Raw genomic sequence first — 25909 nt, 5'->3', positions numbered from 1 at the left:
ACCACATCCCTCCCCCAACCCTGGGATTACAATTCAACATAAGGCTTGAGTGGGGACCACCCAAACCTCTGATACCGGTGCCTGAAAATAAATCAGGCCTCTTAACTGAGGGTGTGGACAAAAACCATAAGGCCATATTAGCCCTAAGTGACTGTCCTCCTATCCCTTGCAACCCTGAGTATTCCATTCTGGGTATTCTTCCTCAGACAGATGTGGCTTACCAATGCCTTTGGGTATCTTCATTTTCCTTGTTCTTATAGAACAAGGGAAAGAGCCAAAACCATATCATGATCAAACCAGTTAAAGAAAAACTTCTTACTTTATTTGTATAAGAGCTCAGAAATTTGAGAAAGAGGTGAAAGGCCAACCTTATTCTGATGCCCAGAAGCTGGAAAAGGCTCAACACAGAAGGGTGTGTCTTCAATATGGGAGTGGGGCTGCAATCTCATTGAGAAATGGAGAAAGACCCAATTAAACTCCACTCTTCTTCCATATAAGAACAAGGGAAATGAAGATACCTAAAGGCATTGAGAAGCTACCTCTGTCTGAGGAAGAATAATGGAATACCCGGGATTGCAAAGGGTAGAAGGATCGTCATTTGATGCAAATATGGCCTCATGGTTTTTGTCCACACCCTCAGTTAAGAGGCCTGATTTATTTTCAGGCACTGTATCAATTTAATTTTGTTAAAATTTGCAGTTTGCCTACAAAGAACTGAAAGGGACTGCTGATAAATTAGGTATGCTAAGAAACCATCCTTAGCCAGGCGTGGTGACTCATGCCTGTGATCCCAGCACTTTGGGAGGCTGAGGTGGGTGGATCACCTGATGTTAGGAGTTTGAGACCACCCTGGCCAACATGGTGAAACCCCATCTCTACTAAAAATAGAAAAAATTAGCTGGGTATTGTGGCAGGTGCCTGTAATCCCAGCTACTCAGGAGGCTGAGGCAGGAGAATCATTTGAACCTGGGAGGTGGAGGTTACAGTAAGCCAAGATCATGCCATTGCATTCCAGGCTAGTAAACAGAGTGAGACTCCATCTCAAAAAAAGAAAAAAGAAAAAACCATCCTTAATAGACACCGTGGAGGAGTTACTCGCCTGAAAGCATGGCTTAAAAAGTCCTCTGAGGTCACCGTTTGTGTTTTGATTTTAAAATATGTAATTTCTGTTGCAAAATTGATTCTGGACTAGTTTAAGAAATATGCAATCAGCCTGTTTCACTTCTAACCCACCTGCAGATTTTGACCAAATTAAGTATTATATAAGATTCTTATTGTAGTATATTTCCACCAGCATAAAACAATGCAACATTGTTATCTTACAGTTCTGGAAGTCAGAAGTCTGAGAGGAGTTCTCCAGGGCGGAAATCCAGGTGTTGGCAGGGCTGGTTCTGGAGTCTCTAGGGGAGAAGCCATTCATTGTCTTTTCCAGTTTCTGAAGGCTGTCCTCATTCTTCAACTCATGGCTGTGTATCACATCTCCTTTTTTCCCTCTGCTTTTGTCACATCATCTTCTTTCCGATTGACTCCACCTGCTTCCATTGTGACTACACGAGGCTCACCGGGATAAACCAGGATAATCTCCCTATTGCAGATCATTAACTTGATCACATATACAAAATCCCTTTTGTCATAGAAGTTAACATCAACAGGTTCTGGGAATTAGGATGCAGACATGTTTGGGAGGCCATTGTTCCATTTACTGCAGTTACTCAATGTCTCTAATACTTAAAGTTTGGTAGTTGTGGACAAAAGTAAAGGCTATCAGAACCACTTACTTCTCAACCTTCCTTCCCCCAACAACTTCCTAGCTCCAACACCAGAAGGGAACTCTTCCTCGTCTAAGGCTGTTATATGAGAAATTGGAAGTGATTCCTCATTGGCTTATTACTTTCTAAAACTCAGCCAGAGGCATAACAATCTAATTATTATTGACTGAACTAGCATATCTTACTTAGAGAGACAAGATTAATAAAACAAAACATTCTTCTGGGTATGTATTATTAAAGTTGTATAACACATTTGAAGCCAAAACACATTTTTTCCAAGATGTACAATTCATATTGTCCTGTACAAGAAAATTCTTACTACAGGATTATTCCTGCTATATCTTTTCATTCCAAACTATATAAGAAATTTAAGAAGTCTTGTTTCTCTTAAATCTTCCAAACCACTCTGAATGATAAATAAATCTAGTAGTAGAAGTCCAGATGTAGTACCACTTTAAAATAACAGAATCATGTTAGATGACAGGAACATGCTTTCAGAAATGCAAATTTCAATTCAAATTCAAGATTATAGTAGCATACAAAACATCAATTTTATTATAGTAATATAACAATTACTGTCATCATGATTATCTGGTTGTATTGTCTCTTGAGCTAATTGGTATGTTTGTTATTGTTAATAGTAAAATGATATGTGATAATACGAGGCAGCATTTATAACAAATAGAAGGCTGCTTTTGGGGTTGGACGGATTTAGGTTTAAATTCATGTTCTGCCAGGTACTACCTGTGTAACCTTGAGCAAGTTAATTTACCTGGACCTTGTTTCCTTACTTTTAAATGGGGATAAAAACACCTCCCTGTAGAATTGTGTGAGGTTTACTCATATGTATGTAAAGTACCTTATAAAATGCCTGATATATAATGCACTCTCATGGAATAGTTACTATCACTATTATTGTTGTTAATAATCTTATTACTAATGAAGGTACTGATTTGTGGGAAATCACTTCCCTTGTGGAAAATGAACGTGAATGAAAGACAATAGAGATCTTCAAAAATGCCTCTACTCTTCTCATCAGTTGGCCAGGCAGTCTAAGCCGCCATCCTCACTTTGTAAATGCAAAGTAGACTATAAAAGAAAAAAATGCTCTAATTCATTCCCTCAAAGTATTCATCAAATGAGGTAGGATTTCTGGGAAAGATCTTACATTTTTCACTGGACTTATTTCCCATAAAATTTCATATCTAATAAAAGGAGGGAAAGTGCAGAAGCAGTACTATTTGTTTTATCTGCTACCTATGATTGTAAATCTTCCTGAGATATCATTAATTATAATAGTGCTATTCATAATGCTGCTCTTCAGGCCATTTCTCCCCCAAATTTTATGCCTGGGGCTTATAAATTGGCTGCTGAATTTCTGTGTGAGGCTGTAACTTGAATGCAATGACAGAGGGAACACCCTCAAACTAGTTATAACATGGAATAAGAATGATATACAACCAGGCATTTGGACTGAACTGGGGATGTTTTTGTTCATGATACACTACTGCTACACTGCTTCAGAACAGCTCAAATAATTCAAAGCTTAGCATAAACTCTAACAATCCAAATCAGGCGAGTCCTCAAAACACCTCAAACTTGGACAGTGTTTATCTGAGAATATAAAGAAAAAGAAAAGGAATCTATTGTCATTTAGCCTGTTATATTGGGCTATCATGGCTAAATACATTTTTCACAGACTTGTAAGGAGGACCACGCATATACAGAGAAAGTGAGGTTCAGAGGGTTGAAACAACATGGCCAAGGTCACATGGCTATTAAGTGGTAAAGGTAATATTAAACTCAAGTCGGCCTGCCTTCAAAGGCTGGACTTGGTCCATTGAACCGTATGGCCAAAGGAAAGAGATCTTCAGGTACAAAATCCCCTTGCAAGGGTCTTCAATTCATTCCAACACATTTGTAATTGAGTACCTTTTTCATGCTAAACTTCCTTGTTTTATACAAAGAAAATGAAGATGAGGTTACTCCTCACTAGGAGTTTACGATCTTGGGAAAAGATGTAGGCCAAGTGATTTGACATCTAAGTACGTCTTCTTTTCCTTATCCACAAAGTGAGATGATTGGAATATTTAATAGATTTTTATGAGCAGATTTTTTTCCCTGTGTATATTTGGAAGAACCCATATATGTATACATATAGACACATATATACATATATATACACACACATATACATAAACAGCTAAAATAGAATGCTAATATAAATATATATATATATATATATATATATATATATATATATATATATATATATATGCAGCTAGAATAGAATGCTAAGGGAGCACAGAGAAGAGGCATCTAACCGACACTTCGGATGGGATAGAAGTTCTTAATGATTTTTACAATTTGATATCTTACTTCTCTTATGTGGCCCAGCTTAAATGAAACCTTTTATGATTCCCCTAATTCAGAATTTCCCAAACTGGATGCTCAGTTAAAAAAAACAACAACAGTGGTTAGGAAAGGCTAAGAAGCTATTATAGATCCAACCCTATATAGAAGATGTTCAACACTATGACTTCTTAGTGTTTTTGATATATAAAGCATTATTAAAGAAAGATTTAACTCAAAAAACAACTTTAAACCCAACCTATGAAACATGCCATTCATTTAATATTCATAGAAACAAGCTACTTATTGATACATATTAAAGCTAAGAATAGTTAATACTAGTACAACAGAATGGAATTGATACTTTCACATCCACTCACAATGGAAAAACTGGTGCCAGGTTAGCCTCCTTGGTTTAAGTAAGTATTAAACTAGATGAAATAGAGGAAGCAACTGTTTTCAGATGGTGCACAATAATAGCACAATCTGTGATCCCTGAGATAATGAAACTGTGGCAGTTGCTAATTGGCAAGCCTCTAGGGGCTCACTCTGTGCATGTAACATTTATCCCTCAGCCTTGCATGTTTGGAGAAACCCCTCCTAGGTTTCTGAGTTTCTCTCTGCAGGGCTCCCTTCCCTTAGATTCCCTGAATTGCAGATTCCAGCTGCTTCAACTGCCAAACTGATCTTGCCTCCTCAGTTCAGGGATCTGCAAGATAAGAACAAATGCTCTAACATATGCCCTTATTTTATGAGATTGGTGTAATCTAGATTCCAAACTCAGGAAAGGGTAATAAAAGAAAAAAAAATTATAGGTCCAATTTACTTATGAATATAGATGCAAAAACCTAAATAAAATAATAACTAACAATACAGAAGCATTTTCACAAAATAATATAGTACAGGATTACAAGAAAAGTACATCACCAGAAAAATCCATCAATGTAATTCACTTCATAAATTGGCTAAAGTTGAAAGCTCATATGATTATCTCAGTAATCAGTATAGAAAGAGCACTTGACACTGTTCAATATCTGTTTATTTTTGTATATGTTAATATGGAATTAAACATAAATTAGAGAAAAAGTAAAATCAACTCCAGCACACTTGGCACCAGCCTTCAGCAATTATATGGCTAATTTGTTTCATTCATACCATCACCTACTTTCCATCACTACCACCTCCAACTTCACCTGGAGTATTCTGAAGCAAATCCCAGACATTGTATTTTATCCATAAATACTTCAATGCATACCACTTTTTTTTGAAAGGACTTTAAAAAAATAACAAGGCCTTAGTATTACTATCATAACTAAAAATTTAAAAATAATTCCTTAAGATCATGTATCTAGTAGCATTCAAATTTATGCAATGGTCTCACAAACACTTTACATTAGCTTCATTGTCTTTTTAATACACAGTCTTCTTTTTTCTTTTGCAATTTATTTGTTGAAGAAATCATATTGTGTTTATTTTGCTGCTTGCATTCATATGGTTTTGTCTAATAAGTGACTTTAAAATTTGCATTTCCTATATGTTGATGACAGATTTGGATGCTTGATCATATTCAGGTTTGGTTTTTTCACATGAATGGTGGTATTGTGTACTTCTAGTTACATCATCTTGAAGTCATACTGTTTTGTTATCTCTATTCTGTGATATTAAGGTTGATCAGTGTGTTTGAGTACTATTAGATTTATTAAAATTCCTCATCAGCTTTTAGCAGCCAAGAATGTTCTAATTCTTTATTGTTATTCATTTATGGTGGTTTTTTTTTTTTTTTTTCTGTGAAGAACATTTTTTTCATCAGCTATTTGGTCACCCTGAGGTCGAGTTCAAACAAGCTATTCAGGGTAAAGGCTTGATTCATTTTATTTCTCAATTTTTGGAATGAATTTGTTCTTAAAGTCATTCAAACCTGACCAACGTTTTTTCATTTTTGAATAACATTATCAACTCATGAATTTTCAACATTTTCAATGTACTTCAATGCAATACAGTTATTATTTGTTTTGGTGCTTGTGGTAGGCAGAATCATGAGCCCCCAAAGATGTTCATGTCCCAATCTCCGAAATCTGTGACTGTGTTATCTTACCTGGGAAAGAGAATCAAGGTAAACAATAGAATTAAAGTGGCTAATCAGCTGACCTTTAGATAAAGAGATTACCCTGGTTAACTTGGTAACCATAAGGGTCCTTAAAAGTAGAAGAGTGAGGTAGAAGAGTAGATCAGAGTAATGCAATGTGAGAAAGACTGGACTAGGAATTGTCAACTTTGAAGCTAGAGGAAGGGGACTATTAGCTGAGGAAAGCTCATGGCTTTTAGAAGTTTGAAAGGCAAGAAAATAGATTTTCTCCTAGAGCATTCAGAAAGGAATCCAGCGCTAACTGACTCCATGATGTTAGTCCAGCAAAACTTGCATTGGACTTCTGACTTACACAACTATAAGATAAAAAATTTATGTTGTTTTAAGCCACTAAGTTTATGGTTAGTTGTTATACTAGCAATGAAAATCAGTATAGTGCTTATCATATCTGTGAGAATAATATTCATAATGACAATGAAACAGAGAAACTATTTCAATCAGCAAGAATTTAACAGATTTGCCAGATAGACTTATAAAGACAAAATTTCTGTATAGCTGCAATAACAAACTAGTAAAAATAGTTAAAAATTAAGAAACTATTCTCAGTATTATAAAGAAAAAGCTATAGTTAAATATCTAGGAATCACATAAGATCTCTATGGACAAAACTTGAACACTGTAGTGAAGGACATAGAATATGTCTGATAGAGATACATTCCGTGCACTTGGATGGGAGGACATAATATTACAAAGGTGTCAGTTCCCCGAATTAATCTATAAGTTTAATGTATCACTGTCAAATTTCAGTTGGACTGTTTGAGGAACTTGATAAAATTACTCTAAAATAAAAAGAAGCAATGACGGATCACAAATAGCTAAATCTGTATCCTAAAAAAAGGGGACTTGCCAAACAGAAGCCATAGTAATAAACAGAAGCAGTGTGGTACTGTTGCAAGAGTAGACAAATAGAAGAATGGAACAGAAGCTTGAAAACAGAACTTTAGTAGTTAATATATAAGAAAGCTGGTACCACAAATTGATGAGGGGAAGCATAGAATGGTTAGTAGGTATTGTTGGAAAATCTAGCATACTTTTTAAAGGGGAAAATGACAAGAAGAAAGTGAATCCTGGATTACTGTTTAACATCAGGTACAAAACTTGAGTCTTGATAGGTTAAACATCAACTTGTGAAAGGTAAACTATGAAGTTACTACAAGAAAATAGAAAATATTATATGTTTGCATCTGGGAACTAGGAAGACTGTTTATTTGTTTTGTTTATTTTGAGACAGGTTTTGTTCTGGTACCCAAGCTGCAGTGCAGTGGTGCAAACATGGCTCACCGCAGGCTGGACCTCCTGGGCTCAATCGATCCTCCTACCTTAGCTTCCTAAGTAGCTGGATCCACAGACATGTGCCACCACACCCAGTGAATTTGGGAAGATTTACTAAATGTCAAAAACACAACACAAATATAGGGCAAAAGTGATTGATTTCATCAAAGTTAGGTTACTTCTATGAATAAAAGTACACTTGATGGCTGGGTACAGTGGTTCACGCCTGTAATCCCAGCACTTTGGGAGGCTGAGGTGGGTGGGTTTCCTTGAGCCTAGGAGTCTGAGATCAGCTTGGACAACATGGTGAAGCCTCTTCTCTACAAAAAATACAGAAATTAGCCAGGTGCTGTGGTGCATGCTTGTAGTCTCAGCTACTTGGAAAGTTGACACAGGATTATCATTTGAGCTGGGTGTATTCATCTGTTTTCACACTGCTGATAAAGACATACCTGAGACTGGGAAGAAAAAGAGGTTTAATTGGACTTACAGTTTCACATGGCTGGAGGCCAAAGGCACTTCCCACATGGCAGTGGCAAGAGAAAATGAGAAAGGTGCAAAGGCAGAAACTCCTAATAAAACCATCAGATCTCATGAGATTTATTCACTACCACAAGAACAGTATGGGGGAAACTGCCCCCATGATTCAAATTATCTCCCACCAGGTCCGTCCCACAACACGTGGGAATTATGGGAGTACAATTCAAGATGAGATTTGGGTGGAGACACAGCCAAACTATATCATTCTGCCCCTGGCCCCTCCAAATCTCATGTCCTTGCATTTCAAAACCAATCATGCCTTCCCAACAGTCCTCTGAAGTCTTAACTCATTTCAGCATTAGCCCCAAAGTCCACATTAAGACAAGGCAAGTCCCTTCCACCTCTGAGGCTGTAAAATCAAAAGTAAGCTAGTTATTTCCTAGATATGATTTGGGTACAAGTACTGGGTAAATACAGCCATTCCAAATGAGAGAAATTGGTCAAAACAAAGGGGTTACAGGGCTCATGCAAGTCCAAAATCCTGTGAGGTAGTCAAATCTTAAAGCTCCAAAATGATCTCCTTTGACTCCAGGTCTGACATCCAGGTCACGCTGATGCAGGCCGTGCATTCTCATGGTCTTGGGCAGCTCTGCCCCCGTGGCTTTGCAGATTATAGCCTCCCTCCTAGGTGGCTGGGATTGAATGTGGCTTTTCCAGGCGAATGGTGCAAGCTGTTGCTGGAACTACCATTCTGAAGTGTGGAGAACAGTGGTCCTCTTCTCATAGCTCCACTAGGCAGTGCCTCAGTCGGGACTCTGTGTGGGAGCGCCAACCCCACATTTCCCTTCTACGCTGCCCCAGCAGAGGTTCTCCATGAGCACCCTGCCCCTGTAGCAAACTTCTGTCTGGGCATCCAGGCATTTCCATACATCTTCTGAAATCTAGACGGAGGTTCCCAAACCCCAATTCTTGACTCTGTATACGCGCAGGCTCAACACCACGTGGAAGCTGTCAAGGCTTGAGACTTGCAACCCCTGAAGCCACAACCCCTGAAGCCACGGCTCTATGTTGGTCCCTTTCAGCCATGGCTAGAGCAGCTGGGACACAGGGCACCAAGTCCATAGGCTGCACACAGCACAGGGACCCTGGGCCTGGCCTTCGAACCCATTTTTTCCTACGCCTCACAGGCTGTTGTGATGGGAGAGGCTGCCATAAAGACCTCTGGCATGGCCTGGAGACATTTTCTCCATGGTCTTGGGGATTAACATTTGGCTCACTATTACTTATGCAAATTTCCACAGCCAGGTTGATTTTTTCCTCAGAAAATGGGTTTTTCATTTCTATCACATTGTCAGGCTGCAAATTTTCCAAACTTTTATTCTATTCCTCCCTTATAAAACTGAATGCTTTTAACGGCACCTAAGTCACTTCTTGAATGCTTTGATGCTTAGATTTTTTTTTTCGCCAGATACCCAAAAGCATCTCTTTCAAGTTCAAAGTTCCACCAATCTCTAGGGCAGAGACAAAATACTGCAAAATACAGTCTTTTTGCTAAACATCACAAGAGTCACCTTTGCTCCAGTTGCCAACAAGTTCCTCATCTACATCTGAGACCACTTCAACCTGGACCTTCTTGTCCATATGGCTACCAGGCTTTTGGTCAAAGCCATTCAATAAGTGCATAGGAAGTTCCAAACTTTCCCACATTTTCCCGTGTTCTTCTGAGCCCTCCAAACTGTTCCAACCTCTCCCTGTTACCCAGTTCCAAAGTTGCTTCCAGATTTTCAGGTATCTTTTCAGCAACACCCACTCTGCTGGTACCAATTTAATGTATTAGTCCATTTTTATGCTGATAAAGACACACCCAACACTAAGAAGAAAAGTAGGTTTAATTGGACTTATAGTTCCACAGGACTGGGGAGACCTCAGAATCACGGTGGGAGGCAAAAGGCACTTCTTGCATGGTGGCAGCAAGAGAAAACAAAGAAGATGCAAAAGCAGAACCCCCTGATAAAACCATCAGATCTTGTGAGACGTATATACTACCACAAGAACAGTATGGGGGAAACCGCCCCTGTGACTCAAATTATCTCCCATCGGGTCCCTCCCACAACACGTGGGAATTATGGGAGTACAATTCAAGAGAAGATGTGGGTAGGCACACAGCCAAACCATATCATGAGGTAAGCAGAGGTTGCTGTGGGGTGAGATCGTGCTAGTGCACTCCAGAGCCTGGGCGACAGGAGTAAAACCCTGCTTCAAAAACAAACAAAAACCCAAACTGAAACAAAACCCTGGACAAAGTATATAAAAGGACCATAAAGAGAAATTTTTATAGTGTCTTAAACAGAATTAATTTATTGACTAATCAGAATACACAAAACTTTTTCAAAAAGGCAAAAGTCCTGATAGAATATGGGGTAAAGCATTATCAACAGATGATTTATAGTAAAGATAGAAAATGTTATAAGCACATACAGACATGCTCAGACTCATCAGTAATCTGAAAAATTCAGTAGTGAGATGACACTTTACATCTGTTATGTTGGGGAAAACAAGAATGCTTGATAATACCAAGGTTGGGAAGAATGTGGGGCCATAGTAACCGTCAAAACATTGGGAACGTAGACTGGTATGGCATTCTGGATAGCAACCTGAAATTATTTGGTCAGACTGAGAATATTCATACTCCACAACAACAATTTATCTTCTGTTCATCCCAGACTATATGTAAAATTAAAAGACAAACACAAAATGGAAAATATATTTACAGTATATAGAGTAGACATATAATTATTATCTAGAGTATATAAAGAACTGAGAGAGAGAGAGATGAGAGACCAATAGAAAAGGGGACAAGATAACTACTTGGGAGTTCAATAAGAGGAAATGGAAAGGCTAACAAAATCAAAGGTGCTCAACCTTAACAGTACCCAGAGATACAAAATAAAACCACAATGAAATACCTAAAATACACACATCCAAATATACAAAAGTTAAAAATCCAAACACAAATGTTGCCGAGGATGTGGAAAAATAAGTAAACTCTTATACATCACCAGCAGAAACATAAATAGGTATACTACTTTGGAAAATGGTGTGGTCTTACTTTTTAAAGTCCCACATGTGCAAAACCTAATAGTCAACCCACTTCTATTCTACTACATGTACATTAATAGACACAGACACAGACTTGTACTACAATGTTCACAACATTGTTCATAATAGCTAAAAATGAAAATAGTGTAAGTTATCAACAGTAGGAAGGATAAATCAATCTATATTAGGTTATTGTCCAGGAATGGAAGAAACTTCAGCTACACAGGATCCCCAGTGGCTGAATTCCACAGCATAATATTAAGTGGGAGAAGTGAATTACAGTAGAATACATACAGTATTAATTCCATTTATGTACCATCAATACCAGAAAGCATTCAACAGTATCTTGTTTAGAAATGCATACATGAATGGCAAAAGGAAGGGAATTATTGTAACAAAAGTCAGGGTAGTGATTACTTCCAGTGCAAGGAAGGCAATGTAATGATTGGGGCATTTTTCAGGTGCTGGTAATGTTCTATTTCTTAACTGGGTGCTAGTTGTACACGTATTTTTCACATTATTATTAAGATCAGTGTGTTTCATACACTTCTGCATGTATAACGTATTTTGCAATGCAAATGATTTTTAACGTGATTGGATAGGGCAATCTCTTAGGTTCTTTTTATCTTTGATGGTCTATTGCCAGGCTCTTCACAGCTGGACTTACTGTTGGCCCCTCATTGACAGTTCCATTTAAGCATGTGCATTAAGATGGATACACGGTGACTTAGACAGGAAACCTTGAAGAGAAAAGAGGACACACTAACAAAGAGAATCCCAGGAGACTGGAAGGAGTATCGACGATCTGATTTAAGCCCCTCTTCTCAGGGAGGGAATTGGGGTTTAACTGAGAGCTCCTGGGTTCCGGACCCGGTTCGGAACTGGACAAGTCTCTTCTCTAATTCCCAGTCTCCTCTTGCTGGCTTTATAAACAAACTGTGCCGTGACATTCAAATAGGAGGACTAATAATTATTATTCTTTTGCAGTTGGGAAAACTGAGGCCACAGAGGGTCGCCACTAGCCCAAGGTGGCATCACCACGCTGGCACTCAGGGCTTCTCTCCCAGGGCCTTACAGGAACTCCAACTCCCAGATCTGAGCACGGTCCCATCAAACAGCCACGCCCTCTCCTCCGGCTCTGGGCGCGGTTTGACGTCACAGAAGAACTGCCTGTCCTTCCCCCGCCCCTTCGGAAGCCCCGCCTCCTGCCCGGCTTCGCCTCGCTCGGCGTGCGTCAGGCCCCGCCCCCAGCGCTCGTGCCCCGCGCGGGTGGCCCTGGAACACCCCGTGCGGCCTCTCTTCCGGCCCCGCCCCTCCTTGGCTGCCATGACAACGAGTCGGCGCCCGGCGCTCAGCTGCTGCTCCGGCGGGACCCAGGCTGGACCGCGGGCCCCGGCCTGGGGGCCACAGCTGCCAACACCTAAGCCACCTCGTCTCCTCCCCGTCCTCGCCCAGCCCCAGGTGTCCCTGCCTCACTCGGGCCCGTGGCCGGGGTCGCTCCCCGCCGCCCCTCCCCGCGCGGATGCCGAAGGTGAAGGCGCTGCAGTGCGCCCTGGCGCTGGAGATCCGCTCAGTGAGTACCGGTAGCGCCTCCCATCGCTCGGGCGTTGGCTCAGGGACTCTCTCAGGTCGCCTCCGAGAGCCCGGAGTCACCCCAGAACCTTCACCCTCCAAATCATGCCTAGGGAGCGCCGACCCCACGCCCCGCTCGGTCCTGCCCCACCTCGCACTCTTGAGCGCCCTCCCATTCCCGCCACGCAGAGGCCTGACCCCTGCCCCGCTACGCTGGCTTCAGCCCGACTTCCAGCCTGCGCGCTTTCAGATTTTTGCCAAACCACTTCAGAGTTACTTTCCTCGCTCCAAACTTTCCAGTGAGAGACAATGTCTGTGCGCGGCGCGGGGGCTTTCTTTTCATTCCTCTGCTGGGCACCAGTTCTCTTAGAGAATCACTGCCCCCGCCTTTCCCAAATCTGGGGGTGGGGGCCGCATTTCCTCCCGAATCCCTGCAGGCACCCCACTTCAGACCAATTTCAAACTTCGCATTAATGAAGGGGCCTTTCTTTATTCTGTATTCAATAGAGAATCTTCACACCCAAAAACTGAAATGTGTCATTATGCACAGTACCTTGCCTTCCCTCCCAGAGCCTTACAGGAAAAACCCGACTCCTCAGAGATCACTTCAGGCCCCTCCCGTCCCCAGACCCTTCCGACTTTGTGCCAGTCATTGCAAGAAAGGCCCGTTCCACTTTTTGAGGGAAACTCTTCCTTCTCCAGACTTGCAACCCTACCCCTTCACTCTCCAGATCTGCTCTAGAGGATGATTTCCCCCATCCTCCTGTGGAAGTCCAGCTGGGGCAGAGAACTCCACTCATCCATTGAGGGGGCTGGACCTCTCCATTGTAGGAGAAAACTATCCCACTCGATGATTTCAGAAGACTCTTCCAAAGGTTTTGAACTTCTTCCCCTTCATTCTTTAGAGAACTCTCTCATTCTATTGTTCAGAGCTTGTCTGTTCTAGAGGAAGCCCCCTCTAGAACAGACAAGAGCCTTTCCACACCCCATTTTAGTCCTGCAGGCACAGACCTGTACGGAGTTTGGAACCAAAATTCACTATTCCGTCTCTTTTCACTCCTTACCCTCTAAGTCTTATCTATACTGTCTTCTCTTTGATTTCCTAGCAAAACTTGGGGGTTGAGGGTGCTTAAATATTTACCATTACTCTCCTAGGTGCTGCAGCCAGGAGCTCTCTGCATTTCCTTTCTGTACACTCTGCTGGCCAGGCTCCGTTTAACCGGTGCTTGCAGCATCCTGCCTTTCCTGGCTGGCCTTCCTCACACTAGAACGAGGTTGCCGCAGCACAGAACTGAAACCCCTAGGGAAGTCACAGGACTGTTTTAGGTCTTTGTTAGTCTTAAAGAAGGGAAGTCTGGGTGGGGCAGAGTGTGAGGCAGTGGTGGTAAAGTAGAAAAGTTTCTTGGACTCTCCCTTTACCTTCAAGCCTGCAGAAATTTTTCTCGGAAACTTTATAGCCCTAGCTTTACTTGTTTTTCTCCCAAAGCTGACATTGTTGACAACTTTTCCTAAAGTAAAAGTAGTTTAGCAGAAGAATACACGAAGCTTTCTCAACCCCTTGGCCCAGGAGAGTTAGTAAAACTCTAGAATTCAGCCTCAATAGATTTTGTTACTGGCTTCTTCCTCCTGCTAACCAATGGTGTTTAGCAGCCTGGTAAGTGCAGTTGCCTGACTGACTGACTGCAGCCTTCCTAACGTTGCCAATACAAACTTTCTAATAGGAAGTACTCTGTTGTGACTGATTACTGCTTGAAGGAGTCGGAGGAATAGCTACATTTCTCCCGAGTGTTAGTTGTATTGCAGAAAGTGAATTACTGTATAAGTCACTGTATAACTTATCAAAGCTAAAGAAAACTATGCAAGTGGAAATAATATTTTTTTCCAAACAAACATTTAAGCCACAGAATTTTATAGTTCTGAGAAATCTTAGATGGAAATCATTGGATTCAATTTACAGTCAAGAAAATCGATGCTTAGCATGGCTGTTATTTGTCTAGGATTGCACCACTGTTTAAAAGCAGATCTGCAACATGTTCTTGAATTTCCGAACAACAAAAACATTTTAAAATGGCTCTGATGCTCAGAAGAAGCAAACAAATAATGCCCCCCGAAAAAAAAAACAAAACAAACAAACCTCAATAGCAAACATACAAGTTAAACATGTTTGATTGATTGATTGATTAATTTGGTTTTGATTCAATAGAGGAGTTATGTGACCCTAGATATTTTTTACTTCTTCATTTGGACTTTAGTTTTTTTCATTTCTATTTTCTTTTTACACTTACATGGTTCAAGTTCAAGACTATATAATATGATATACCCAGAGAAGTATTGCTTCCAGGCTCACAATTTTTTCCCACCTATACTCATCTACTTTCAGTAAACTTGTTCACTGGTTTTGTTATAAACAGATACACAAACTGTCACATACCACACACCATATATATGTATATATATTTTACTTTCCTTCTTTTTTAATGAAATAGATAGCATATAAACTATTCTGCACCTTGCTTTTCTTAGCTAAGTTTATCCTGGAGATCATTCTATATCTATTAAAACTGGCATCATCTTTTCTCCTCAACTTTTTAAATGAAATTTCTCAACTATACAGAGTACGTAGAAGAATAGTTGAATGAATAATTTTAATCAATGACCATGTACATTAATTTGATTTATCTATATGTATATTTATATATTATATATATATATATATTTTTTTTTTTGCTAAAAATTTGAAAGTAAATTGACATGATACTCTGCCCCTAAGTACTTCAGCATATGTCTTCTAAAAATAAGGAAACTAGCTGAGCATGTTGACAAGCACCTGTAGTTCCAGCTATTCAGGGGACTGAGGCAGGAGGATTGCTTGAGCCCAGGGGTTTGAGGCTGTAGTGTCCTGTGAGCACACCTGTGAGTAGCTCTGGTTTCCAGCCTGGGAAACACAGTGAGACCCTGTCTCTGAAATAAGTAAATAAATACGTTTTTAAAATAAGGATATCCTTCTGTATAACCCCAACAGCATTATTTCACCTAAGATAATTGGTGATAAATTCTTAATATTTAGTTCATATTCAAGTTTTTCTGGTTGTCCCAAACATGGATTCCATAGTTAACTTTTCCAAACCAGCATCCAGTCAAGGTTTATATGTTGCCTTTAATCATTTGATTGTTATGTCTTTGTAGTTCATTTTAATAGAGCAGTTCCATTTTTTAAATTCCCACAATATTCCCTTTTTTTTTCCTCAGTTGGTTTTGCTCAGTTCATACACTCATGTCACCATCACCCAGATCAAGAATTAGAAAACTTCCATTACCCCTCAGAATTCCCTTGTTCCTCTTTCAGGTCCATTCCAGACAGCACTGCTTTCTAGAGACAAATAAGTATTTGAGGTGATGGAAATGTTAATTAGCTTGATTTAATCATTTCAATGTATACATGTAGCAAAACATCACTTTGTACAGTGAGATACAAGTTTTGACAATTAAAAGAATGGATAAATATGTTGTGGTAAACACATACAATAGAATACTACTCTGCAATTCAAAGGAACTGCTGATGAAACCAACAACGTGGATGAATCTGAAAAGCGTGCTGCCCAAAAGAAGTTAGATACTATCACACCACGTGGCTCCAATGTGAAGTTTAAGTACTGGCAAACTAATGCATAGTGATAGAAATTGGAATAGTGTACACACACACACACACCCCCTCACACATACACGCACCGCATTTTCTTTAACCACTCATTCATTTCATTGACATTTAGGTTGCTTCCATATCATGAGTGTAGTGAATAATGCTGCAATGAATATGAGAGTGCAGATCTCTTCCATATACTGATTTCGTTTCCTTTGGATATATACCCAGAAGGGAGATTGCTGGATTATATGGTAGTTCTATTTTTAAGTATTTGAGGAACCTCCATATTGCTTTTTGTAATGGCTCTTCTAATTTACATTCTTACCAACAGTATACAAGGATTCCCTTCTCCACATTCTTTCCAAAACTTATAATTTTTTGTCTTTATTATAGTAGCCATTCTTACATGTGTGAGGTGATATTATAGTTTTGATTTGCATTTCCTTGATGATTAGAGATGGGAAGCACCTTTTCATATACCTGTTGGCCATTTGAGAAATCTAGTCAGATCTTTTGCCCATTTTTAAAATTAGATTTTTTTTGTTTTCTTGCTATTGAGTTGTTTGGGTCCTTACATATTTTGGATATTAACCCCTTATCAGATTTTTTTTCCCATTCTGTGTGATTTCTTTACTGTTAATTGTTTCCTTTGCTGTGCAGAAGCTTTTTACTCTGATGCTGTTTATTGTCTTGTGTTGATGGTTATTTGGGTTGTTTCCAGGTTATGGTTGTTATTGGATAATACTACTAAGAACATTCGTTCTTGTAAAAATCTTTTTGTGGACATTATCTTTTGAAGATACTTGGCTCAGATACTGAGAGTTCATGTTGTATTATTGCCTGATTTTTTCTTCTTTTGTGTTGACATTGATTTTTTCCCAATTTCTATAAACTGGAAATTAGGTGTTTTTATCTCTAATTGCCTGTTGAAAGTGTGCAATCTCATTCTTCTCTACCCCTTACATGCTTATTTTTTGCTGAAGTCTTATGTTAGTGATAATCTCATATGTGTAATGCTGTAGTAATATGAGAGTAAAAACATAGAAAGGTTTGGATATATAATACAACATTTTATGTTGCCCAACAGAGCCATATGACATGAGAGAAAATGCTGAGAGGAGAGTGTGACTTTTCTTAATTAATCTTTGGAGAATGATATGATATGCTAAGTAACTTGTTTTTAAAGAGCATCAAAAGAATTATGTTTTTCATCATTTACACTTTAAATCTTTAAAACATTTTATCTTTGATGGGAAGAAGCATTATTGCTGCTTTATTTCTTTACCTTCTTTTTATATTGAATATTTCAATTTTTATGAGTTTATTTGGGAAAATAGAAAGAAGATATTGGAAGTAAAGTAATAGTGTCAATTTGGGATTGCATGTAATTCCCTCTTCATCTCATTACCTAACTCAAATTAATGATAGCCTTGTGGCAGACAGATCTGGATTCTTTTAATCACTACTCATCTGAACATTTATCTTTGTGATCCTTATCCAGGTTACTGTGAAGTGGTGTCTCAGTCACAGTTAAGCTGCAGTTGGTGGTAAATTTTGCTGGAATATAGACTTTAAACAATTTTAACTATGAAATAGTTCAAATTTACAGAAAAAAAATATGCTGAATCCTTTGATGCTACACCCCACATTTAATAAATGATACGTTTTGCATGTTTGCTGCAGATTTTTGTTTTTAAGAAAAATAATGTTGCATATAGTTGAGACCTCCTCTGTACCTTTTACCTCTTCTTGACCACATTTTCCTCCCTCCCTTTCTTAAGATAACCAATATCCTGAAGTTGTATTATCTTTGTTCAGGTTTTTGCACTTCTTACTAAGTATTTGTGTATGTCTGTGTATAACCTATGCTGTAGTTTTGTTTTTAAATTTTGCACAAATAGTGTCTTACTTGTACACATTCTTTTGCAGTCTGCTTTTTCCAATTCGCTGTTTTTGAGATTTTTCGGTGTTGATTCTTGCTGGTCTAGTTCATTTCCTTCATTAGTATACATTTATATTACAGTGATCTAATTTTTGATCCTCTCTTAATGGACTTCCTAGTAAATACTAGCAATGTTTTTTATGATTCAAAACAATGTTTCAATGAATATATTTGCACATATTTGCTGGTGTCCGTGTGTCTGTTGTTCTCAGGGGTATATTGTGTGCCCTAGGGAGCATTTTAGAAATTGACTGGACTACTTTTGTTTGTCACAGTGTTAGGGGTCCTGTGGTATTAATTGTTTGATATCCTGCATGACTTGAATGTCTCATTGAATGTATAGATGAAAAACCTTATAATAACTAGAGATTACTTATAATTACTAGATGAAAAACTTTATAATTACTAGAGATTGATAACCCAATAACAACCAATTGTCTGTTTTGTATTCATAAACAAAAAGTCTTTTTAAAAGATTTTTAAAACACATTTTGCAGTAATGCAATTGCCATGTAAATTGAGGAAAGAGTACGCTTTGTTTTGTTTGGCACTCTGCTAAGGGTTTACTTTTTTTGGAAAATCATGGCACCAATGGCAGGGCTGCTTGTGGTGTTTGAGTTGCCGGTATGGGACACTTGTTGTCCCACATTTGAAACTGCCCATTTCCCATAGATTCGGTATATAGATGCAAATATATCTTCCAGTTTAGTCTTGCCCAAGCATTTACGTGTTAGAAATATGAATTTTCTTATAAAGGATTTCCATATGTTTTTCAAACTTTAAGACTTTGGTTTATTGTTTAGTTATATGTATAGGTAAGTTGAAAATATTTTCTGTAAAAGGATGATTTTGGATCTTATGAAGTGCTCTAGGGAGTAGATCTAGAAATGGAACTAGTGTGTCTCATGGTATCCTGTTAGTTTTCTAGGACTGCCATAACAAATTATCACAAACTTGGTTGCTTAAAACAACAGAAATTTATTCTTTCACATTTCTGGAGGCCAGAGTACAAAATAAAAGTGTCAGCAGAGCAGTGCTCCTCTCGAAAGCTCTAGGGGACAAGCTGTCCTTGCCTCTTCTAGTTTTTGATGGTTCCAGGCATTCCTTGGATTGTGGCTGCTTAACTCCCATCTCAGGTCCTAGAGGTTTCCTTTTCTGTGACTACCAGTTCTTGTCCTTTGTTCTTTAAAAGTGTAGTTTTTTTTTTCCTTCTTCTTGTTAAATATATTTTGGATACTAAACCTCTCTTTGTTGTATGTAATGGAATTTTCAAAGATCTTCTATTGAAGTGTATTTTTTACTTCGTTTTTGTTCCTTTTAGTACTGCCGTTTTTTTCCTTTTCTAGTTTTTTTTGTTTGTTTGTTTCTGGTAAAGATGCTATTGATATTTTAAATGATTATTTTAATTGACAAACGTATATATTGTGTGATTGATTTTTTAAATTAACTTTTTATGAAACTATAGCATATAGTCATAAAGTACACAAATCCTAAGTGTGTAATCCGTGATAATTAGAATATTATCAGAATCCCAGATTGCTCCATTGGGCTCCCTCCCAGCCACTTTATCTACCCCATTCCTCTCCCAGAGGTAACTGTAACCATATCTTGACTTCGATTACAATGTATTTTGAAGTTTTGAAATCTAGCTGTATCTATCTATTATTTATCTATTTTGTATGGTATGAACTCTTTTATGACTGATTTGTGAGAGTTTATCCTAGCGATTTATGAGGCAATAGTCCTTTTTCCCCTCTTAAATGAATATACCACTATTTCTTCATCCTGTTGATGGACGTTATCATTGTTTCTAGTTTGGGAATATTATAAATTATGCTTCTATGAGCATTCTTGCATGTATCTTTTTGCACATTTTATATTTTAATTTTGGATGCAACATTACTGAAATAACATATTATTTCTGATAGTTTCTTATATTTTTTTATGTGGAAAATCATGTTGTTTGCAAATGGACAGTTTTGACTTCTGCAGTACAATCCTATGTCTTCTTTTTTTTTTTTTTTTGCCTTTATGTTGATGGCTAGACTTCGTAGTATAGTGTTTAATATTAGGGGTAACGAAGTAGGTATCTTTGTCTTTTTTTCTGATTTTAAATTATGGTTCTGAAGTTTCACCAGCATTAGGTCAAATCCTATGAAATTGACAATAATGGGTTTTTTTTGACTTAAAAAAAGCCTTAGCCATTTCAAATGTAGTTCAACTTAATAGAATGCTGGCTGTAGGGTCTTCATTTATTGAGTTAATAAAGTTCCTTTCTAGTCCTAATTTAAAAAAATCCTGAATGTTGAGGTATTTGATATGTTTTTTCAATCTAGTGAAATTATCATATAATCTTGCTTCCATAGTCTGTAAAAAAAAAAAATGACACTTTTTGATGTTGAACTATTCCCATTCCTGTAATAAATTCTTTTAAGTCAGGATGTACAGTTTTTACTCTATTTTGCTTGATTTGATTGGCTAATTTTTTATTTAGGATCTTTTTTTTTTTGTATTTGTAGGTGAGATTTTAGCTTTATGAGTCAAATCCTTTTTTTCACTTATTTTTAAAACATTTATTTTGAAATACTTCAAAAGTACAGGGAGTTACAGAATAACATTTAGTGAACACCTGTGTACCTATCCAGGTGAAGCGTCCTCTACATCTCTGCCTAATAAAGTCTCTTCTTCCTTCTTGTTGGCTAATTGGTATCCTGAATTTTGTATTTATCACTCCTCTGCAATTTGCAATATTTTTTTCTCATCGTAATATCCACCTTTAAGGCACTTGATTTGTTTCCAGATGCTGTTTAATTGGCATCTCAAAAGTATTGATGATGTTTTAAAATCATTTGGCTCTAAATATTATATAATTTTTATTGTGATTTCAACTTTAGCTTATGAACTATCTAGGATTTGTTTTAATCCCAAGATGCATAAGATTTATGTGTGTGTAACACTCTCCCATACTCATACCCTCCCCCCATGTACATATACATACCTACGCATATACATATATATTATCTTTTATCTTTTATTGTGGCATTTAAATTAATTACATTGGGGTCATGTATTAGGGTTCTCCAGAAAAACAGAACCAATAGGATACACTATACAGTTATTTAATAGGGAATTTATTATGAGGATTGGCTCACTTGATTATGATGGCTTTGCAGTCCCATGATATGCTGCCTGCAAGCTGCTTGCAAGCTGCAGAACCAGGGAAGCTTGATGATGTAATTCAATCTGAGTACAAAGACCTGAGAACCAGGTGTAAGTCTTGGAGTCTGAAGGGTTGAGAACCTGCAATTCTGTTATACAAGGGCAGGAAAAGATGGATGTCTTAGCTCAAGGAGAGAGAGCAAATTTGCCCTTCCTCTGCCCTTTTGTTCTATCCTTGCCCTCAACAGATGGTATAATCCCTGCCCACATTGGTGAGGGTGGTCTTTTTTACTCAGTCTGCTGATTCAGATACTAATCTCTTATGGAAACACCCTCACAGACACACCAAGAAATAGTGTTTACCAGCTACCTGCGTATCCTTAAACCAATCAAATAGATACATAAAATTAACCACCATAGCTAGTGAACAAGGTCTCTAGGGCATAATTTTTGTTATTTTTTGTCCTGATACTCGTTCAGTAGTTGTGAATGTTCTCTACTTACTTGAAAATAATATATAATCTCATTTGTTGGATGTATGGCTCTATCTGTTATTGTCACATCAAGCTTATTTAATCTGAAATATTTCCATTCCATATTAAATTTTTTGTCTGTACGATCTACCAGTTTGTAATGGAGAGGTATTAAAATCTTCGCTATGATTATGTATTGTCACTTTATCCTTGATCTATTTCCAGTACACTGTGATGTATAGAGCTGTGGATTTGTTTGTTCTGTTTTGCACTGGTCATTTGCTTTCCATTTGATAATTTAAGGTTTTCTTTAGTTCTGGAAAATTCTTAGCTATCATATTTTTTAGTATTGTTTTTTTCTGTGTTTTTTTCTCCTGTGTTACCTTCTGGCAGTACTATTAGATATGTATTGGAACTTTTTTTTGTATTTTATTTATTTATGTATTTTATATATATATATATATATATATATATATATATGTATATTTTATTGCGTTTTAGGTTCTGGGGTACATGTAAAGAACATGCAGGCTTATTGTATAGATACAGATATGGCAATGTGGTTTGCTGCCTCCATCCCCGTCACCTATATCTGGCATTTCTCCCCACGTTATCCCTCCCCAGTTCCCTACCCCCCACTGTATTGGAACTTTTATCTATTCTCTATGTTTCTTAAGTGCTTTATTTATTATTTTTTTCAATTTATCAGTCAGCCCTTGAATCAGAACAGGTTCAGAGAGGCTTCTAAATGCTTTTTGGTTTAACATTTAAAAAAAAATCTTCTTGGTTTTAGGGAATTCTTCAGTATTAGATCTATACTTATTGATTTAAAATTTATCTCTTCTACTGGGTTTAACTTAGTTGATAAAGTTTTCAAAATTCTCATTTAGTCTCTTTTTAAAATTATCTGCCATTTTTCATTTTTATCAGTATTAATTTCACAACATTTTAGTTGTTTTTCTTTTACTAGATGCCAAAGATCCTAAATACTGCTTTTAAAATTGTTTTTTGATTGTGCAAATTAATTAATTTTCATTTGAAGTGATTTTATTTCCTTATTGTCAATTTTATTGGTTTTCTTAGTGCTTGGAATGACATTGGAATTATAGGTCAATTTTGGGAGAATTGATATCTTCATGATATTGAGTCCATGAACCTATTAATAGTATATTTTTCCATTTATTTAGGTATTCAGTTTCTTTCAATGATGTTTGTAGTTTTTGATATCCATGTCTTATATATATTTTGTTAAATTTACACCTAAGTAGCATGTGTTTTTAATTTTTAAAATATTTATTTTCATTTTTTGTGGAGATGAGGTCTTGCTGTGTTGCTCAGGTTAGTCTTGAACTTCTGTCCTCAGATGATCCTTCTGCCTTAGCCTTCCAAAGTGTGAGGATTTCTTTATATGGGGAAGAAAATGTCCTGAAATTAGAAGTGATTTTTACACAACTTTGTGAAAATACCACTGAAATTTACTACATTGTACACTTTAAAAGGGAACGTTTTAGCTGGGTGCAGTGGCTCATGCCTGTAAATACAGCACTATGGCAGGTGGATCATAAGGTCAGGAGTTCAAGACCAGCCTGGCCAACATAGTGAAATCCCATCACTACTAAAAATACAAAAAAATTAGCCAGGCATGTGGCTGGTACCTATAATCCTAGCTACTCAGGAGGCTGAGACAGGAGAATCACTTGAACCCGGGAGGTGGAGGTTGTAGTGAGCAGAGATCACACCACTGCACACAACCCAGGTGACTATTAGTAGTCATTCCGTATTCACCCTCTGTCACCAGCCCCTGGATCTAGTTTCCATACCTGTAGTTCACCTATACTGGACATTTCTATATATGGAATCAAACAATATGTGTCTTTTGTATCTTACTTTTTTTACTTAACGTAATACTTAAGGTTCATCACTGTTGTAGAATATATCAGTACTTTCTTTCTTTTTATGGTGAATAATATTTCATTGTTTGCCTATCCATTAATCAGTTTGTTAGAGCAGACAGCAGGCAATGAGCAGCCAGGGTTGCCCCTGGGAAAAGAAGTCCTGGATAAACTGCCCACTGACAGTCACCAAAAGTCAATGGCTACATTGGCTACACCTGGTCTTGTGCTTTTAAAACTTTTTTTCACTTAACGTAATGCTTTTAAGGTTTATCCATGTTGTAGCATGTAGTAGTACTTTAGTTCTTTTTATGGCCAAGAAAATGGTTGGATCATGTTTTGAATCCATTCTGCCAATCTTTAACTTTTGGTTGGAGCGTTTGGTCAATTTATATTTAATATAATCATAAATAAGATTTACTGTGTCATTTTGTCATTTGTTTTCTGTGTCCTTTTTGTCTATTCCTGCATTATTGCTTTTTTTTGTATTACTTTTTAGTGTACTACTTACATTTTCTTTTTTTTCTTTTTTAATTTTTTTTAACTGTATTTTTAAAGTTACTTCCTTAGTGCTTGTCTGGGGTTTACAATTAGCATCTTAATTTATAATCTAGTATGGATTAATATCAACTGAATTTCACTGTTAGATACAACCTTTGCTTCTATTTTGTTCTATTCTCCCTCCTCTCCTTTATATTATTGTCATGCAGATTACATTTTTATAAATATAAGTGTACCAGCAGTTTTGTAATTGTTGCTTTCTGTAATTGTTTTTGAAATAAAATAGAAATAAGAGAAAAATACATTTATACTGTTCTTATATTTATATAGTTTCTTTTACTGGTGCTCTATTGTTTTATGTGTATATGAGCTAATGTCTAGTATCCTTTCATTTCAACTTGAAATATTCTCTTTAAGTATTTTTGATAGGGAAGTTCTGCTAGTGATGAGCTATCTCAGTTTTTGTTTATTTGGGAATCTCTTAGTTTCAATTCCTTTTTGAAGGAAAATTTTTGTGAGTGTTGAATTATTGTTTCAAAGTTTTCTTCTGTCAGCACTTTGAGTCAGTTAACACCCTTCCTTCTGGCTTCATGTTTCCGATGAGAAAGCAGCCGTTAATGTTATTGGAGATTACTGGTGCCTGCTGAATCACTTCTTTCTTGTTTGCAAAATTCTCTCTTTTTGAGAGTGTATTGGATTCTCTTCTTCTTCTTCTTCTTCTTTTTTTTTTTTTGAGATGGAGTCTTACTCTGTTGCTCGGGCTGGAATGCAGTGGTGCGATCTTGTCTCACTGCAACCTCCGCCTCCTGGGTTCAAGTGATTATTCTGCCTGAGCCTCTCAAGTAGCTGGGATTACGGGCATGTGCCATCATGCCCAGCTAATTTTTGTGTTTTTAGTAGAGATGGGGTTCCACCATGTGGGCCAGGCTGGTCTCGAACTCCTGACCTCAGGTGATCTGCCCACCTCAGCCTCCCAAAGTGCTGAGACCGTAGGCATGAGCCACCACATTTGGCTGGATTCTCTTCTCTTGAAAGTTTATTGGGTGTACAGGTTAGAGTTCTTCAATCTTTTAAAAAGTTTAAAATTTTTTTCTTTAGAGAGAGGATCTCACTATGTTGCCCAGGCTGGTCTTGAACTCCTGGCCTCAGGTTATCCTCCGTTGATTTCTTTGATCTTGTTGGATTTTTTAATTGGTTTTCTTTAAACTTAAGATTTCATACATCATTTTTTTGTAATATCCTTTCTGAGGTTTCCATTGTATTTATTTTACTGTGCTTGATGGTATCCTACAGGTCCCTCTGAAACTGTTGATTTTTCTTTATTCATTTTTCTTTCTGTTAATCAGACTGGATAATCTTAATTGATATGTTTTCAGGTTCCCTTATTCTCTCTTCTGACAGCTCATATTTCCTCTTGAACTTCTCTAGTGAATTTTTAATTTCATTTTGGTACTTTTTTTAACTCCAGAATTTTTATTTAGTTCTGTTAAAAATTTTTATCTCTTTATTGATATTTCTTATTTGATGAGACAGTATTACCATACTTTCATTTAGACCATTGTACAGGATTTCCTTTAGTAATTTATATTTATTTATAATAGATTTCAGA

General features: G+C 37.4%; 1 protein-coding gene across 2 annotated transcripts in view; it reads left to right on the top strand.

Moving 5' to 3' along the window:
* Window positions 1-12440: 12440 nt before the first annotated feature.
* The window catches only part of SPATA6 (spermatogenesis associated 6), a 183146-nt gene continuing 169677 nt past the window's right edge, over window positions 12441-25909 (top strand). For both annotated transcript variants that reach the window (XM_003921583.3, XM_074380783.1), the window contains exon 1: window positions 12441-12691. In XM_003921583.3, the coding sequence (XP_003921632.1) occupies window positions 12641-12691 (51 nt within the window). In that variant the 5' untranslated portion in view covers window positions 12441-12640. The remainder of the gene's footprint in view (window positions 12692-25909) is intronic.

The sequence above is a fragment of the Saimiri boliviensis genome, chromosome 11 (assembly GCF_048565385.1).
Source record: "Saimiri boliviensis isolate mSaiBol1 chromosome 11, mSaiBol1.pri, whole genome shotgun sequence".
Lineage (NCBI taxonomy): Eukaryota > Metazoa > Chordata > Mammalia > Primates > Cebidae > Saimiri > Saimiri boliviensis.
This window is presented reverse-complemented; position numbering and strand designations above follow the sequence as displayed.